Source organism: Hyla sarda, unplaced genomic scaffold (genome assembly GCF_029499605.1).
Source record: "Hyla sarda isolate aHylSar1 unplaced genomic scaffold, aHylSar1.hap1 scaffold_787, whole genome shotgun sequence".
NCBI classification, from domain to species: Eukaryota; Metazoa; Chordata; class Amphibia; order Anura; family Hylidae; genus Hyla; species Hyla sarda.
In genome coordinates this window covers 18,863-39,545 of record NW_026610811.1, presented here as the reverse complement: position 1 = coordinate 39,545, position 20,683 = coordinate 18,863, and the positions used below count along the sequence as shown (strand labels likewise).

Genomic DNA, 20,683 nt, shown 5'->3' with positions numbered 1-20,683 from the left:
TATATTAGCGCTGTATATTATATGGTATATTATATGGTATATTATATGGTATATTAGCGCTGTATATTATATGGTATATTATATGGTATATTACATTGTATATTATATGGTATATTAGCGCTGTATATTATATGGTATATTAGCGCTGTATACTGTTGCTGTGCCGCCATCCTCCCTCCTTACACTGTAAATGTTAATCAGATACTGAAGCCTTCGCTGCTGATACATTTCACCATCTGGCGGTTGCGCAGGTCGCCCCGTTCCTGATTTGATTTGTCTGTTCTGAGCCGGACCCCTCATTACTGAGAGTTCAGCCACAATCGGGGAAACCATTACACCCGGGTCTCCTCCACCACTAAATACCATTACTGGGGATTAACCCCTCCCGCACCACTGTGGCGCCATCTAGTGCCGTCAGGGAAAGTTGCCAACGATGGGTTAAATTGTCAGGGGAAAAATCCATTATAAGTGTAATGTCTAATGAGCGGACTGTATATAGCCGAGCTACATAGGACTGCAGGTCACATCTATACATTATCTGTACTCAGAAATATCACTGTTATCTGTGGTGTTACATAGGACTGCAGGTCACATCTATACATTATCTGTACTCAGAGAGTTATCACTGTTATCTGTGGTGTTACATAGGACTGCAGGTCACATCTATACATTATCTGTACTCAGAAATATCACTGTTATCTATGGTGTTACATAGGACTGCAGGTCACATCTATACATTATCTGTACTCAGAGAGTTATCACTGTGTTATCTGTGGTGTTACATAGGACTGCAGGTCACATCTATACATTATCTGTACTCAGAGAGTTATCACTGTTATCTGTGGTGTTACATAGGACTGCAGGTCACATCTATACATTATCTGTACTCAGAGAGTTATCACTGTTATCTGTGGTGTTACATAGGACTGCAGGTCACATCTATACATTATCTGTACTCAGAGGGATATCACTGTGTTATCTGTGGTGTTACATAGGACTGCAGGTCACATATATACATTATCTGTACTCAGAGAGTTATCACTGTGTTATCTGTGGTGTTACATAGGACTGCAGGTCACATCTATACATTATCTGTACTCAGAAATATCACTGTTATCTGTGGTGTTACATAGGACTGCAGGTCACATCTATACATTATCTGTACTCAGAAATATCACTGTTATCTGTGGTGTTACATAGGACTGCAGGTCACATCTATACATTATCTGTACTCAGAGAGTTATCACTGTGTTATCTGTGGTGCTACATAGGACTGCAGGTCACATCTATACATTATCTGTACTCAGAAATATCACTGTTATCTGTGGTGTTACATAGGACTGCAGGTCACATCTCCTACATTATCTGTACTCAGAGAGTTATCACTGTTATCTGTGGTGTTACATAGGACTGCAGGTCACATCTATACATTATCTGTACTCAGAGAGTTATCACTGTTATCTGTGGTGTTACATAGGACTGCAGGTCACATCTATACATTATCTGTACTCAGAGAGTTATCACTGTTATCTATGGTGTTACATAGGACTGCAGGTCACATCTATACATTATCTGTACTCAGAGTTATCACTGTGTTATCTGTGGTGTTACATAGGACTGCAGGTCACATCTATACATTATCTGTACTCAGAGAGTTATCACTGTTATCTGTGGTGTTACATAGGACTGCAGGTCACATCTATACATTATCTGTACTCAGAGAGTTATCACTGTTATCTATGGTGTTACATAGGACTGCAGGTCACATCTATACATTATCTGTACTCAGAGAGTTATCACTGTGTTATCTGTGGTGTTACATAGGACTGCAGGTCACATCTATACATTATCTGTACTCAGAGAGTTATCACTGTTATCTGTGGTGTTACATAGGACTGCAGGTCACATCTATACATTATCTGTACTCAGAGAGTTATCACTGTTATCTGTGGTGTTACATAGGACTGCAGGTCACATCTATACATTATCTGTACTCAGAGAGTTATCACTGTGTTATCTGTGGTGTTACATAGGACTGCAGGTCACATCTATACATTATCTGTACTCAGAGAGTTATCACTGTTATCTGTGGTGTTACATAGGACTGCAGGTCACATCTATACATTATCTGTACTCAGAGAGTTATCACTGTGTTATCTGTGGTGTTACATAGGACTGCAGGTCACATCTATACATTATCTGTACTCAGAGAGTTATCACTGTGTTATCTGTGGTGTTACATAGGACTGCAGGTCACATCTATACATTATCTGTACTCAGAGAGTTATCACTGTTATCTGTGGTGTTACATAGGACTGCAGGTCACATCTATACATTATCTGTACTCAGAGAGTTATCACTGTTATCTGTGGTGTTACATAGGACTGCAGGTCACATCTATACATTATCTGTACTCAGAGAGTTATCACTGTTATCTGTGGTGTTACATAGGACTGCAGGTCACATCTATACATTGTCTGTACTCAGAGAGTTATCACTGTTATCTGTGGTGTTACATAGGACTGCAGGTCACATCTATACATTATCTGTACTCAGAGAGTTATCACTGTGTTATCTGTGGTGTTACATAGGACTGCAGGTCACATCTATACATTATCTGTACTCAGAGAGTTATCACTGTGTTATCTGTGGTGTTACATAGGACTGCAGGTCACATCTATACATTATCTGTACTCAGAGATATCACTGTTATCTGTGGTGTTACATAGGACTGCAGGTCACATCTATACATTATCTGTACTCAGGGAGTTATCACTGTGTTATCTGTGGTGTTACATAGGACTGCAGGTCACATCTATACATTATCTGTACTCAGAGAGTTATCACTGTGTTATCTGTGGTGTTACATAGGACTGCAGGTCACATCTACTACATTATCTGTACTCAGAGAGTTATCACTGTTATCTGTGGTGTTACATAGGACTGCAGGTCACATCTATACATTATCTGTACTCAGAGAGATATCACTGTTATCTGTGGTGTTACATAGGACTGCAGGTCACATCTATACATTATCTGTACTCAGAGAGTTATCACTGTGTTATCTGTGGTGTTACATAGGACTGCAGGTCACATCTATACATTATCTGTACTCAGAGAGTTATCACTGTTATCTGTGGTGTTACATAGGACTGCAGGTCACATCTATACATTATCTGTACTCAGAGATATCACTGTGTTATCTGTGGTGTTACATAGGACTGCAGGTCACATCTATACATTATCTGTACTCAGAGAGATATCACTGTGTTATCTGTGGTGTTACATAGGACTGCAGGTCACATCTATACATTATCTGTACTCAGAGAGTTATCACTATGTTATCTGTGGTGTTACATAGGACTGCAGGTCACATCTATACATTATCTGTACTCAGAGAGTTATCACTGTTATCTGTGGTGTTACATAGGACTGCAGGTCACATCTACTACATTATCTGTACTCAGAGAGTTATCACTGTTATCTGTGGTGTTACATAGGACTGCAGGTCACATCTATACATTATCTGTACTCAGAGAGATATCACTGTGTTATCTGTGGTGTTACATAGGACTGCAGGTCACATCTATACATTATCTGTACTCAGAGAGTTATGACTGTGTTATCTGTGGTGTTACATAGGACTGCAGGTCCCATCTATACATTATCTGTACTCAGAGAGTTATCACTGTGTTATCTGTGGTGTTACATAGGACTGCAGGTCACATCTATACATTATCTGTACTCAGAGAGTTATCACTGTGTTATCTGTGGTGTTACATAGGACTGCAGGTCACATCTATACATTATCTGTACTCAGAGAGTTATCACTGTTATCTGTGGTGTTACATAGGACTGCAGGTCACATCTATACATTATCTGTACTCAGAGAGATATCACTGTGTTATCTGTGGTGTTACATAGGACTGCAGGTCTCTTCTATACATTATCTGTACTCAGAGAGTTATCACTGTGTTATATGTGGTGTTACATAGGACTGCAGGTCACATCTATACATTATCTGTACTCAGAGAGTTATCACTGTGTTATCTGTGGTGTTACATAGGACTGCAGGTCACATCTATACATTATCTGTACTCAGAGAGTTATCACTGTTATCTGTGGTGTTACATAGGACTGCAGGTCACATCTACTACATTATCTGTACTCAGAGAGTTATCACTGTGTTATCTGTGGTGTTACATAGGACTGCAGGTCACATCTATACATTATCTGTACTCAGAGAGTTATCACTGTGTTATCTGTGGTGTTACATAGGACTGCAGGTCACATCTATACATTATCTGTACTCAGAGATATCACTGTTATCTGTGGTGTTACATAGGACTGCAGGTCACATCTATACATTATCTGTACTCAGAGAGATATCACTGTGTTATCTGTGGTGTTACATAGGACTGCAGGTCACATCTATACATTATCTGTACTCAGAGAGTTATCACTGTGTTATCTGTGGTGTTACATAGGACTGCAGGTCACATCTATACATTATCTGTACTCAGAGAGTTATCACTGTTATCTGTGGTGTTACATAGGACTGCAGGTCACATCTACTACATTATCTGTACTCAGAGAGTTATCACTGTGTTATCTGTGGTGTTACATAGGACTGCAGGTCACATCTATACATTATCTGTACTCAGAGTTATCACTGTGTTATCTGTGGTGTTACATAGGACTGCAGGTCACATCTATACATTATCTGTACTCAGAGAGTTATCACTGTGTTATCTGTGGTGTTACATAGGACTGCAGGTCACATCTATACATTATCTGTACTCAGAGAGTTATCACTGTTATCTGTGGTGTTACATAGGACTGCAGGTCACATCTATACATTATCTGTACTCAGAGAGTTATCACTGTTATCTGTGGTGTTACATAGGACTGCAGGTCACATCTATACATTATCTGTACTCAGAGTTATCACTGTTATCTATGGTGTTACATAGGACTGCAGGTCACATCTATACATTATCTGTACTCAGAGAGTTATCACTGTTATCTGTGATGTTACATAGGACTGCAGGTCACATCTATACATTATCTGTACTCAGAGAGATATCACTGTGTTATCTGTGGTGTTACATAGGACTGCAGGTCACATCTATACATTATCTGTACTCAGAGAGTTATCACTATTATCTGTGGTGTTACATAGGACTGCAGGTCACATCTATACATTATCTGTACTCAGAGAGTTATCACTGTTATCTGTGGTGTTACATAGGACTGCAGGTCACATCTATACATTATCTGTACTCAGAGAGTTATCACTGTTATCTGTGGTGTTACATAGGACTGCAGGTCACATCTATACATTGTCTGTACTCAGAGAGTTATCACTGTGTTATCTGTGGTGTTACATAGGACTGCAGGTCACATCTATACATTATCTGTACTCAGAAATATCACTGTTATCTGTGGTGTTACATAGGACTGCAGGTCACATCTATACATTATCTGTACTCAGAGAGTTATCACTGTGTTATCTGTGGTGTTACATAGGACTGCAGGTCACATCTATACATTATCTGTACTCAGAAATATCACTGTTATCTGTGGTGTTACATAGGACTGCAGGTCACATCTATACATTATCTGTACTCAGAGAGTTATCACTGTTATCTGTGGTGTTACATAGGACTGCAGGTCACATCTATTCATTATCTGTACTCAGAGAGTTATCACTGTTATCTGTGGTGTTACATAGGACTGCAGGTCACATCTATACATTATCTGTACTCAGAGTTATCACTGTGTTATCTGTGGTGTTACATAGGACTGCAGGTCACATCTATACATTATCTGTACTCAGAGAGTTATCACTGTGTTATCTGTGGTGTTACATAGGACTGCAGGTCACATCTACTACATTATCTGTACTCAGAGAGTTATCACTGTTATCTGTGGTGTTACATAGGACTGCAGGTCACATCTATACATTATCTGTACTCAGAGAGTTATCACTGTGTTATCTGTGGTGTTACATAGGACTGCAGGTCACATCTATACATTATCTGTACTCAGAGAGTTATCACTGTTATCTGTGGTGTTACATAGGACTGCAGGTCACATCTATACATTATCTGTACTCAGAGAGTTATCACTGTGTTATCTGTGGTGTTACATAGGACTGCAGGTCACATCTATACATTATCTGTACTCAGAGAGATATCACTGTGTTATCTGTGGTGTTACATAGGACTGCAGGTCACATCTATACATTATCTGTACTCAGAGAGTTATGACTGTGTTATCTGTGGTGTTACATAGGACTGCAGGTCACATCTATACATTATCTGTACTCAGAGATATCACTGTTATCTGTGGTGTTACATAGGACTGCAGGTCACATCTATACATTATCTGTACTCAGATATATCACTGTTATCTGTGGTGTTACATAGGACTGCAGATCACATCTATACATTATCTGTACTCAGAGAGTGATCACTGTTATCTGTGGTGTTACATAGGACTGCAGGTCACATCTATACATTATCTGTACTCAGAGAGTTATCACTGTGTTATCTGTGGTGTTACATAGGACTGCAGGTCACATCTATACATTATCTGTACTCAGAGATATCACTGTTATCTGTGGTGTTACATAGGACTGCAGGTCACATCTATACATTATCTGTACTCAGGGAGTTATCACTGTGTTATCTGTGGTGTTACATAGGACTGCAGGTCACATCTATACATTATCTGTACTCAGAGAGTTATAACTGTGTTATCTGTGGTGTTACATAGGACTGCAGGTCACATCTATACATTATCTGTACTCAGAGAGTTATCACTGTGTTATCTGTGGTGTTACATAGGACTGCAGGTCACATCTATACATTATCTGTACTCAGAGAGTTATCACTGTTATCTATGGTGTTACATAGGACTGCAGGTCACATCTATACATTATCTGTACTCAGAGAGTTATCACTGTGTTATCTGTGGTGTTACATAGGACTGCAGGTCACATCTATACATTATCTGTACTCAGAGAGTTATCACTGTTATCTGTGGTGTTACATAGGACTGCAGGTCACATCTATACATTATCTGTACTCAGAGAGTTATCACTGTTATCTGTGGTGTTACATAGGACTGCAGATCACATCTATACATTATCTGTACTCAGAGAGTTATCACTGTTATCTGTGGTGTTACATAGGACTGCAGGTCACATCTATACATTATCTGTACTCAGAGAGTTATCACTGTTCTCTGTGGTGTTACATAGGACTGCAGGTCACATCTATACATTATCTGTACTCAGAGAGTTATCACTGTTATCTGTGGTGTTACATAGGACTGCAGGTCACATCTATACATTATCTGTACTCAGAGAGTTATCACTGTTATCTGTGGTGTTACATAGGACTGCAGGTCTCATCTATACATTATCTGTACTCAGAGTTATCACTGTTATCTGTGGTGTTACATAGGACTGCAGGTCACATCTATACATTATCTGTACTCAGAGTTATCACTGTTATCTGTGGTGTTACATAGGACTGCAGGTCACATCTATACATTATCTGTACTCAGAGAGTTATCACTGTTATCTGTGGTGTTACATAGGACTGCAGGTCACATCTATACATTATCTGTACTCAGAGTTATCACTGTTATCTGTGGTGTTACATAGGACTGCAGGTCACATCTACTACATTATCTGTACTCAGAGAGTTATCACTGTGTTATCTGTGGTGTTACATAGGACTGCAGGTCACATCTATACATTATCTGTACTCAGAGTTATCACTGTGTTATATGTGGTGTTACATAGGACTGCAGGTCCCATCTATACATTATCTGTACTCAGAGAGCTATCACTGTGTTATCTGTGGTGTTACATAGGACTGCAGGTCACATCTATACATTATCTGTGGTGTTACATAGGACTGCAGGTCACATCTATACATTATCTGTACTCAGAGATATCACTGTGTTATCTGTGGTGTTACATAGGACTGCAGGTCACATCTATACATTATCTGTACTCAGAGAGTTATCACTGTGTTATCTGTGGTGTTACATAGGACTGCAGGTCACATCTACTACATTATCTGTACTCAGAGAGTTATCACTGTTATCTGTGGTGTTACATAGGACTGCAGGTCACATCTATACATTATCTGTACTCAGAGAGTTATCACTGTGTTATCTGTGGTGTTACATAGGACTGCAGGTCACATCTATACATTATCTGTACTCAGAGAGTTATCACTGTGTTATCTGTGGTGTTACATAGGACTGCAGGTCACATCTATACATTATCTATACTCAGAGAGTTATCACTGTTATCTGTGGTGTTACATAGGACTGCAGGTCACATCTATACATTATCTGTACTCAGAGAGTTATCACTGTTATCTGTGCTGTTACATAGGACTGCAGGTCACATCTATACATTATCTGTACTCAGAGAGTTATCACTGTTATCTGTGGTGTTACATAGGACTGCAGGTCACATCTATACATTATCTGTACTCAGAGAGTTATCACTGTTATCTGTAGTGTTACATAGGACTGCAGGTCACATCTACTACATTATCTGTACTCAGAGAGTTATCACTGTTATCTGTGGTGTTACATAGGACTGCAGGTCACATCTATTACATTATCTGTTCTCAGAGAGTTATCCCTGTTATCTGTGGTGTTACATAGGACTGCAGATCACATCTATACATTATCTGTACTCAGAGAGTTATCACTGTTATCTGTGGTGTTACATAGGACTGCAGGTCACATCTATACATTATCTGTACTCAGAGAGTTATAACTGTGTTATCTGTGGTGTTACATAGGACTGCAGGTCACATCTATACATTATCTGTACTCAGAGAGTTATCACTGTTATCTGTGGTGTTACATAGGACTGCAGGTGACATCTATACATTATCTGTACTCAGAGAGTTATCACTGTGTTATCTGTGGTGTTACATAGGACTGCAGGTCACTTCCACTACATTATCTGTACTCAGAGAGTTATCACTGTTATCTGTGGTGTTACATAGGACTGCAGGTCACATCTATACATTATCTGTACTCAGAGAGTTATCACTGTGTTATCTGTGGTGTTACATAGGACTGCAGGTCACATCTATACATTATCTGTACTCAGAGAGTTATCACTGTGTTATCTGTGGTGTTACATAGGACTGCAGGTCACATCTATACATTATCTATACTCAGAGAGTTATCACTGTTATCTGTGGTGTTACATAGGACTGCAGGTCACATCTATACATTATCTGTACTCAGAGTTATCACTGTTATCTGTGGTGTTACATAGGACTGCAGGTCACATCTACTACATTATCTGTACTCAGAGAGTTATCACTGTGTTATCTGTGGTGTTACATAGGACTGCAGGTCACATCTATACATTATCTGTACTCAGAGTTATCACTGTGTTATCTGTGGTGTTACATAGGACTGCAGGTGACATCTATACATTATCTGTACTCAGAGAGTTATCACTGTGTTATCTGTGGTGTTACATAGGACTGCAGGTCACATCTATACATTATCTGTACTCAGAGAGTTATCACTGTTATCTGTGGTGTTACATAGGACTGCAGGTCACATCTATACATTATCTGTACTCAGAGATATCACTGTTATCTGTGGTGTTACATAGGACTGCAGGTCACATCTATACATTATCTGTACTCAGATAGTTATCACTGTGTTATCTGTGGTGTTACATAGGACTGCAGGTCACATCTATACATTATCTGTACTCAGAGAGTTATCACTGTGTTATCTGTGGTGTTACATAGGACTGCAGGTCACATCTATACATTATCTGTACTCAGAGAGTTATCACTGTTATCTGTGGTGTTACATAGGACTGCAGGTCACATCTATACATTATCTGTACTCAGAGAGTTATCACTGTGTTATCTGTGGTGTTACATAGGACTGCAGGTCACATCTATACATTATCTGTACCCAGAGAGTTATCACTGTTATCTGTGGTGTTACATAGGACTGCAGGTCATATCTATACATTATCTGTACTCAGAGAGTTATCACTGTTATCTGTGGTGTTACATAGGACTGCAGGTCACATCTATACATTATCTGTACTCAGAGAGATATCACTGTGTTATCTGTGGTGTTACATAGGACTGCAGGTCACATCTATACATTATCTGTACTCAGAGAGTTATCACTGTGTTATCTGTGGTGTTACATAGGACTGCAGGTCACATCTATACATTATCTGTACTCAGAGAGTTATCACTGTTATCTGTGGTGTTACATAGGACTGCAGGTCACATCTATACATTATCTGTACTCAGAGAGTTATCACTGTGTTATCTGTGGTGTTACATAGGACTGCAGGTCACATCTATACCTTATCTGTACTCAGAGAGTTATCACTGTTATCTGTGGTGTTACATAGGACTGCAGGTCACATCTATACATTATCTGTACTCAGAGAGTTATCACTGTTATCTGTGCTGTTACATAGGACTGCAGGTCACATCTATACATTATCTGTACTCAGAGAGTTATCACTGTTATCTGTGGTGTTACATAGGACTGCAGGTCACATCTATACATTATCTGTACTCAGAGAGTTATCACTGTTATCTGTAGTGTTACATAGGACTGCAGGTCACATCTACTACATTATCTGTACTCAGAGAGTTATCACTGTTATCTGTGGTGTTACATAGGACTGCAGGTCACATCTATTACATTATCTGTTCTCAGAGAGTTATCCCTGTTATCTGTGGTGTTACATAGGACTGCAGGTCACATCTATACATTATCTGTACTCAGAGAGTTATCACTGTGTTATCTGTGGTGTTACATAGGACTGCAGGTCACATCTATACATTATCTGTACTCAGAGAGTTATCACTGTGTTATCTGTGGTGTTACATAGGACTGCAGGTGACATCTATACATTATCTGTACTCAGAGAGTTATCACTGTGTTATCTGTGGTGTTACATAGGACTGCAGGTCACTTCCACTACATTATCTGTACTCAGAGAGTTATCACTGTTATCTGTGGTGTTACATAGGACTGCAGGTCACATCTATACATTATCTGTACTCAGAGAGTTATCACTGTGTTATCTGTGGTGTTACATAGGACTGCAGGTCACATCTATACATTATCTGTACTCAGAGAGTTATCACTGTGTTATCTGTGGTGTTACATAGGACTGCAGGTCACATCTATACATTATCTATACTCAGAGAGTTATCACTGTTATCTGTGGTGTTACATAGGACTGCAGGTCACATCTATACATTATCTGTACTCAGAGTTATCACTGTTATCTGTGGTGTTACATAGGACTGCAGGTCACATCTATACATTATCTGTGGTGTTACATAGGACTGCAGGTCACATCTATACATTATCTGTACTCAGAGATATCACTGTGTTATCTGTGGTGTTACATAGGACTGCAGGTCACATCTATACATTATCTGTACTCAGAGAGTTATCACTGTGTTATCTGTGGTGTTACATAGGACTGCAGGTCACATCTACTACATTATCTGTACTCAGAGAGTTATCACTGTTATCTGTGGTGTTACATAGGACTGCAGGTCACATCTATACATTATCTGTACTCAGAGAGTTATCACTGTGTTATCTGTGGTGTTACATAGGACTGCAGGTCACATCTATACATTATCTGTACTCAGAGAGTTATCACTGTGTTATCTGTGGTGTTACATAGGACTGCAGGTCACATCTATACATTATCTATACTCAGAGAGTTATCACTGTTATCTGTGGTGTTACATAGGACTGCAGGTCACATCTATACATTATCTGTACTCAGAGAGTTATCACTGTTATCTGTGCTGTTACATAGGACTGCAGGTCACATCTATACATTATCTGTACTCAGAGAGTTATCACTGTTATCTGTGGTGTTACATAGGACTGCAGGTCACATCTATACATTATCTGTACTCAGAGAGTTATCACTGTTATCTGTAGTGTTACATAGGACTGCAGGTCACATCTACTACATTATCTGTACTCAGAGAGTTATCACTGTTATCTGTGGTGTTACATAGGACTGCAGGTCACATCTATTACATTATCTGTTCTCAGAGAGTTATCCCTGTTATCTGTGGTGTTACATAGGACTGCAGATCACATCTATACATTATCTGTACTCAGAGAGTTATCACTGTTATCTGTGGTGTTACATAGGACTGCAGGTCACATCTATACATTATCTGTACTCAGAGAGTTATAACTGTGTTATCTGTGGTGTTACATAGGACTGCAGGTCACATCTATACATTATCTGTACTCAGAGAGTTATCACTGTTATCTGTGGTGTTACATAGGACTGCAGGTGACATCTATACATTATCTGTACTCAGAGAGTTATCACTGTGTTATCTGTGGTGTTACATAGGACTGCAGGTCACTTCCACTACATTATCTGTACTCAGAGAGTTATCACTGTTATCTGTGGTGTTACATAGGACTGCAGGTCACATCTATACATTATCTGTACTCAGAGAGTTATCACTGTGTTATCTGTGGTGTTACATAGGACTGCAGGTCACATCTATACATTATCTGTACTCAGAGAGTTATCACTGTGTTATCTGTGGTGTTACATAGGACTGCAGGTCACATCTATACATTATCTATACTCAGAGAGTTATCACTGTTATCTGTGGTGTTACATAGGACTGCAGGTCACATCTATACATTATCTGTACTCAGAGTTATCACTGTTATCTGTGGTGTTACATAGGACTGCAGGTCACATCTACTACATTATCTGTACTCAGAGAGTTATCACTGTGTTATCTGTGGTGTTACATAGGACTGCAGGTCACATCTATACATTATCTGTACTCAGAGTTATCACTGTGTTATCTGTGGTGTTACATAGGACTGCAGGTGACATCTATACATTATCTGTACTCAGAGAGTTATCACTGTGTTATCTGTGGTGTTACATAGGACTGCAGGTCACATCTATACATTATCTGTACTCAGAGAGTTATCACTGTTATCTGTGGTGTTACATAGGACTGCAGGTCACATCTATACATTATCTGTACTCAGAGATATCACTGTTATCTGTGGTGTTACATAGGACTGCAGGTCACATCTATACATTATCTGTACTCAGATAGTTATCACTGTGTTATCTGTGGTGTTACATAGGACTGCAGGTCACATCTATACATTATCTGTACTCAGAGAGTTATCACTGTGTTATCTGTGGTGTTACATAGGACTGCAGGTCACATCTATACATTATCTGTACTCAGAGAGTTATCACTGTTATCTGTGGTGTTACATAGGACTGCAGGTCACATCTATACATTATCTGTACTCAGAGAGTTATCACTGTGTTATCTGTGGTGTTACATAGGACTGCAGGTCACATCTATACATTATCTGTACCCAGAGAGTTATCACTGTTATCTGTGGTGTTACATAGGACTGCAGGTCATATCTATACATTATCTGTACTCAGAGAGTTATCACTGTTATCTGTGGTGTTACATAGGACTGCAGGTCACATCTATACATTATCTGTACTCAGAGAGATATCACTGTGTTATCTGTGGTGTTACATAGGACTGCAGGTCACATCTATACATTATCTGTACTCAGAGAGTTATCACTGTGTTATCTGTGGTGTTACATAGGACTGCAGGTCACATCTATACATTATCTGTACTCAGAGAGTTATCACTGTTATCTGTGGTGTTACATAGGACTGCAGGTCACATCTATACATTATCTGTACTCAGAGAGTTATCACTGTGTTATCTGTGGTGTTACATAGGACTGCAGGTCACATCTATACCTTATCTGTACTCAGAGAGTTATCACTGTTATCTGTGGTGTTACATAGGACTGCAGGTCACATCTATACATTATCTGTACTCAGAGAGTTATCACTGTTATCTGTGCTGTTACATAGGACTGCAGGTCACATCTATACATTATCTGTACTCAGAGAGTTATCACTGTTATCTGTGGTGTTACATAGGACTGCAGGTCACATCTATACATTATCTGTACTCAGAGAGTTATCACTGTTATCTGTAGTGTTACATAGGACTGCAGGTCACATCTACTACATTATCTGTACTCAGAGAGTTATCACTGTTATCTGTGGTGTTACATAGGACTGCAGGTCACATCTATTACATTATCTGTTCTCAGAGAGTTATCCCTGTTATCTGTGGTGTTACATAGGACTGCAGGTCACATCTATACATTATCTGTACTCAGAGAGTTATCACTGTGTTATCTGTGGTGTTACATAGGACTGCAGGTCACATCTATACATTATCTGTACTCAGAGAGTTATCACTGTGTTATCTGTGGTGTTACATAGGACTGCAGGTGACATCTATACATTATCTGTACTCAGAGAGTTATCACTGTGTTATCTGTGGTGTTACATAGGACTGCAGGTCACTTCCACTACATTATCTGTACTCAGAGAGTTATCACTGTTATCTGTGGTGTTACATAGGACTGCAGGTCACATCTATACATTATCTGTACTCAGAGAGTTATCACTGTGTTATCTGTGGTGTTACATAGGACTGCAGGTCACATCTATACATTATCTGTACTCAGAGAGTTATCACTGTGTTATCTGTGGTGTTACATAGGACTGCAGGTCACATCTATACATTATCTATACTCAGAGAGTTATCACTGTTATCTGTGGTGTTACATAGGACTGCAGGTCACATCTATACATTATCTGTACTCAGAGTTATCACTGTTATCTGTGGTGTTACATAGGACTGCAGGTCACATCTACTACATTATCTGTACTCAGAGAGTTATCACTGTGTTATCTGTGGTGTTACATAGGACTGCAGGTCACATCTATACATTATCTGTACTCAGAGTTATCACTGTGTTATCTGTGGTGTTACATAGGACTGCAGGTGACATCTATACATTATCTGTACTCAGAGAGTTATCACTGTGTTATCTGTGGTGTTACATAGGACTGCAGGTCACATCTATACATTATCTGTACTCAGAGAGTTATCACTGTTATCTGTGGTGTTACATAGGACTGCAGGTCACATCTATACATTATCTGTACTCAGAGATATCACTGTTATCTGTGGTGTTACATAGGACTGCAGGTCACATCTATACATTATCTGTACTCAGATAGTTATCACTGTGTTATCTGTGGTGTTACATAGGACTGCAGGTCACATCTATACATTATCTGTACTCAGAGAGTTATCACTGTGTTATCTGTGGTGTTACATAGGACTGCAGGTGACATCTATACATTATCTGTACTCAGAGAGTTATCACTGTTATCTGTGGTGTTACATAGGACTGCAGGTCACATCTATACATTATCTGTACTCAGAGAGTTATCACTGTGTTATCTGTGGTGTTACATAGGACTGCAGGTCACATCTATACATTATCTGTACTCAGAGAGTTATCACTGTGTTATCTGTGGTGTTACATAGGACTGCAGGTCACATCTATACATTATCTGTACTCAGAGAGTTATCACTGTGTTATCTGTGGTGTTACATAGGACTGCAGGTCACATCTATACATTATCTGTACTCAGAGAGTTATCACTGTTATCTGTGGTGTTACATAGGACTGCAGGTCACATCTATACATTATCTGTACTCAGAGAGTTATCACTGTGTTATCTGTGGTGTTACATAGGACTGCAGGTCACATCTATACATTATCTGTACCCAGAGAGTTATCACTGTTATCTGTGGTGTTACATAGGACTGCAGGTCATATCTATACATTATCTGTACTCAGAGAGTTATCACTGTTATCTGTGGTGTTACATAGGACTGCAGGTCACATCTATACATTATCTGTACTCAGAGAGATATCACTGTGTTATCTGTGGTGTTACATAGGACTGCAGGTCACATCTATACATTATCTGTACTCAGAGAGTTATCACTGTGTTATCTGTGGTGTTACATAGGACTGCAGGTCACATCTATACATTATCTGTACTCAGAGAGTTATCACTGTTATCTGTGGTGTTACATAGGACTGCAGGTCACATCTATACATTATCTGTACTCAGAGAGTTATCACTGTGTTATCTGTGGTGTTACATAGGACTGCAGGTCACATCTATACCTTATCTGTACTCAGAGAGTTATCACTGTTATCTGTGGTGTTACATAGGACTGCAGGTCACATCTATACATTATCTGTACTCAGAGAGTTATCACTGTTATCTGTGGTGTTACATAGGACTGCAGGTCACATCTATACATTATCTGTACTCAGAGAGTTATCACTGTTATCTGTGGAGTTACATAGGACTGCAGGTCACATCTATACATTATCTGTACTCAGAGAGTTATCACTGTGTTATCTGTGGTGTTACATAGGACTGCAGGTCACATCTATACATTATCTGTACTCAGAGAGTTATAACTGTGTTATCTGTGGTGTTACATAGGACTGCAGGTCACATCTATACATTATCTGTACTCAGAGAGTTATCACTGTGTTATCTGTGGTGTTACATAGGACTGCAGGTCACATCTATACATTATCTGTACTCAGAGAGTTATCACTGTTATCTGTGGTGTTACATAGGACTGCAGGTCACATCTATACATTATCTGTACTCAGAGAGATATCACTGTTATCTGTGGTATTACATAGGACTGCAGGTCCCATCTATACATTATCTGTACTCAGAGAGTTATCACTGTGTTATCTGTGGTGTTACATAGGACTGCAGATCACATCTATACATTATCTGTACTCAGAGAGTTATCACTGTTATCTGTGGTGTTACATAGGACTGCAGGCCACATCTATACATTATCTGTACTCAGAGAGTTATCACTGTTATCTGTGGTGTTACATAGGACTGCAGGTCACATCTACTACATTATCTGTACTCAGAGAGTTATCACTGTTATCTGTGGTGTTACATAGGACTGCAGGTCACATCTATACATTATCTGTACTCAGAGAGTTATCACTGTGTTATCTGTGGTGTTACATAGGACTGCAGGTCACATCTATACATTATCTGTACTCAGAGAGTTATCACTGTTATCTGTGGTGTTACATAGGACTGCAGGTCACATCTATACATTATCTGTACTCAGAGAGTTATCACTGTGTTATCTGTGGTGTTACATAGGACTGCAGGTCACATCTATACATTATCTGTACTCAGAGAGTTATCACTGTGTTATCTGTGGTGTTACATAGGACTGCAGGTCACATCTATACATTATCTGTACTCAGAGAGATATCACTGTGTTATCTGTGGTGTTACATAGGACTGCAGGTCACATCTATACATTATCTGTACTCAGAGAGTTATCACTGTGTTATCTGTGGTGTTACATAGGACTGCAGGTCACATCTATACATTATCTGTACTCAGAGAGTTATCACTGTTATCTGTGGTGTTACATAGGACTGCAGGTCACATCTATACATTATCTGTACTCAGAGAGTTATCACTGTTATCTGTGGTGTTACATAGGACTGCAGGTCACATCTATACATTATCTGTACTCAGGGAGTTATCACTGTGTTATCTGTGGTGTTACATAGGACTGCAGGTCACATCTATACATTATCTGTTCTCAGAGAGATATCACTGTGTTATCTGTGGTGTTACATAGGACTGCAGGTCACATCTATACATTATCTGTTCTCAGAGAGATATCACTGTTATCTGTGGTGTTACATAGGACTGCAGGTCACATCTATACATTATCTGTACTCAGAGAGTTATCACTGTTATCTGTGGTGTTACATAGGACTGCAGGTCACATCTATACATTATCTGTACTCAGAGAGTTATCACTGTTATCTGTGGTGTTACATAGGACTGCAGGTCACATCTATACATTATCTGTACTCAGAGAGTTATCGCTGTGTTATCTGTGGTGTTACATAGGACTGCAGGTCACATCTATACATTATCTGTACTCAGAGAGTTATCACTGTTATCTGTGGTGTTACATAGGACTGCAGGACACATCTATACATTATCTGTACTCAGAGAGTTATCACTGTGTTATCTGTGGTGTTACATAGGACTGCAGGTCACATCTATACATTATCTGTACTCAGAGAGTTATCACTGTTATCTGTGGTGTTACATAGGACTGCAGGTCACATCTATACATTATCTGTACTCAGAGAGTTATCACTGTTATCTGTGGTGTTACATAGGACTGCAGGTCACATCTATACATTATCTGTACTCAGAGAGTTATCACTGTTATCTGTGGTGTTACATAGGACTGCAGGTCACATCTATACATTATCTGTACTCAGAGAGTTATCACTGTGTTATCTGTGGTGTTACATAGGACTGCAGGTCACATCTATACATTATCTGTACTCAGAGAGTTATCACTGTGTTATCTGTGGTGTTACATAGGACTGCAGGTCACATCTATACATTATCTGTACTCAGAGAGTTATCACTGTGTTATCTGTGGTGTTACATAGGACTGCAGGTCACATCTATACATTATCTGTACTCAGAGAGTTATCACTGTGTTATCTGTGGTGTTACATAGGACTGCAGGTCACATCTATACATTATCTGTGGTGTTACATAGGACTGCAGGTCACATCTATACATTATCTGTACTCAGAGAGTTATCACTGTTATCTGTGGTGTTACATAGGACTGCAGGTCACATCTATACATTATTTTCTCTCTGTATTAGTGACAGAGCTCCTCTCCCACATGCCGTCCTTATATAATGTCTCTGACACATTGTAACTCTCACCTGTGCCACTAGATGGCAGAGTCGGGCTCCCTCCTGGGTGAGGCTGAACAGGCTGTGGATGGCGCTGTTCACACTGTACACGTTCTCACAGGTTTCCAGCTCCTCCACCAGGCCCTGAAATCAATCACAGACAGGTCGGTTTACACTGTAATATTATCGTCCGCCACTAGATGACGCTGGTGCAATAGGAATTGGGAGGTTTGAAAAGAAGCTGCAGGCAGGAAGTGAGTCAGTGTGGGGCCAAACCCCATGGCAGACCGGGGGCCGGGGCCCAGCAGGAAAACACGCTTGTTCGTAAAGATGGGGGGCCGACATGGGCTATGTGGGTATGCTGGGAGTTGTAGTTTGGCATTAGCTTTCCTCTGTACACTGTCACAAATCTGCTGCTGTGGTAGTCGTGTCCCCAGGGTCTGATATCTGATGCAATAGCCCAGGAGGGTCATGATAAATATTACATATGGTGAAGGTCACTGAAGACCCCTGGGAGCCCGGATGATCCGGGGACGACCTTCAGGATCCTGCTTTACACTGCAGCGCTGCTCTGTACAGCACAATTATAGTAAGTGTCTGAGACGTCGCAAATTAACCTGCTGTATCATCATACACTCAGGCAGCTGCTCCATCTGTCCCCATGCATTACACTGCAGCATTGCTCTCCATCCCCATGCATTGCTCTGTCTGTCCCCATGCATTACACTGCGGCATTGCTCTGTCTGTCCCCATGCATTACACTGCGGCATTGCTCTCTGTCCCCATGCATTACACTGCAGCATTGCTCTCTGCCCCCATGCATTACACTGCAGCATTGCTCTCTGTCCCCATGCATTACACTGCTGCATTGCTCTGTCCCCATGCATTACACTGCAGCATTGTCTCTGTCCGTCCCCATGAATTACACTGCGGCATTGCTCTGTCTGTCCCCATGCATTATACTGCGGCATTGCTCTGTCTGTCCCCATGCTTTACATTGCGGCTTTGCTCTGTCTGTCCCCATGCATTACACTGCAGCATTGCTCTGTCTGTCCCCATGCATTACACTGCGGCATTGCTCTGTCCGTCCCCATGCATTACACTGCAGCATTGCTCTGTCTGTCCCCATGCATTATACTGCGGCATTGCTCTGTCTGTCCCCATGCTTCACACTGCGGCTTTGCTCTGTCTGTCCCCATGCATTATACTGCGGCATTGCTCTGTCTGTCCCCATGCATTATACTGCGGCATTGCTCTGTCTGTCCCCATGCATTATACTGCGGCATTGCTCTGTCTGTCCCCATGCTTTACACTGCGGCTTTGCTCTGTCTGTCCCCATGCATTACACTGCGGCATTGCTCTGTCTGTCCCCATGCATTACACTGCAGCATTGCTCTCCATCCCCATGCATTGCTCTGTCTGTCCCCATGCATTACACTGCAGCATTGCTCTCTGTCCCCATGCATTACACTGCGACATTGCTCTGTCCGTCCCCATGCATTACACTGCAGCATTGCTCTGTCCCCATGCATTACACTGCGGCATTGCTCTGTCTGTCCCCATGCATTATACTGCAGCATTGCTCTGTCTGTCCCCATGCATTACACTGCAGCATTGCTCTGTCCGTCCCCATGCATTACACTGCAGCATTGCTTTGTCCGTCCCCATGCATTACACTGCGGCATTGCTCTGTCCGTCCCCATGCATTACACTGCGACATTGCTCTGTCCGTCCCCATGCATTACACTGCGGCATTGCTCTCTGTCCCCATGCATTATACTGCGGCATTGCTCTGTCTGTCCCCATGCATTACACTGTGGCATTGCTCTCTGTCCCCATGCATTACACTGCAGCATTGCTCTGTCTGTCCCCATGCATTACACTGCGGCATTGCTCTG

General features: G+C 40.6%; 1 protein-coding gene across 1 annotated transcript in view; it reads right to left on the bottom strand.

The window, feature by feature from the left end:
* The window catches only part of INSC (INSC spindle orientation adaptor protein), a gene marked incomplete at both ends in the record, with an annotated part of 150,738 nt that overhangs the window by 111,887 nt on the left and 18,168 nt on the right, over window positions 1-20,683 (bottom strand). Inside the window, 1 exon segment of the mRNA XM_056554538.1 lies at window positions 18,816-18,929. Coding sequence (XP_056410513.1) covers window positions 18,816-18,929 — 114 coding nt within the window.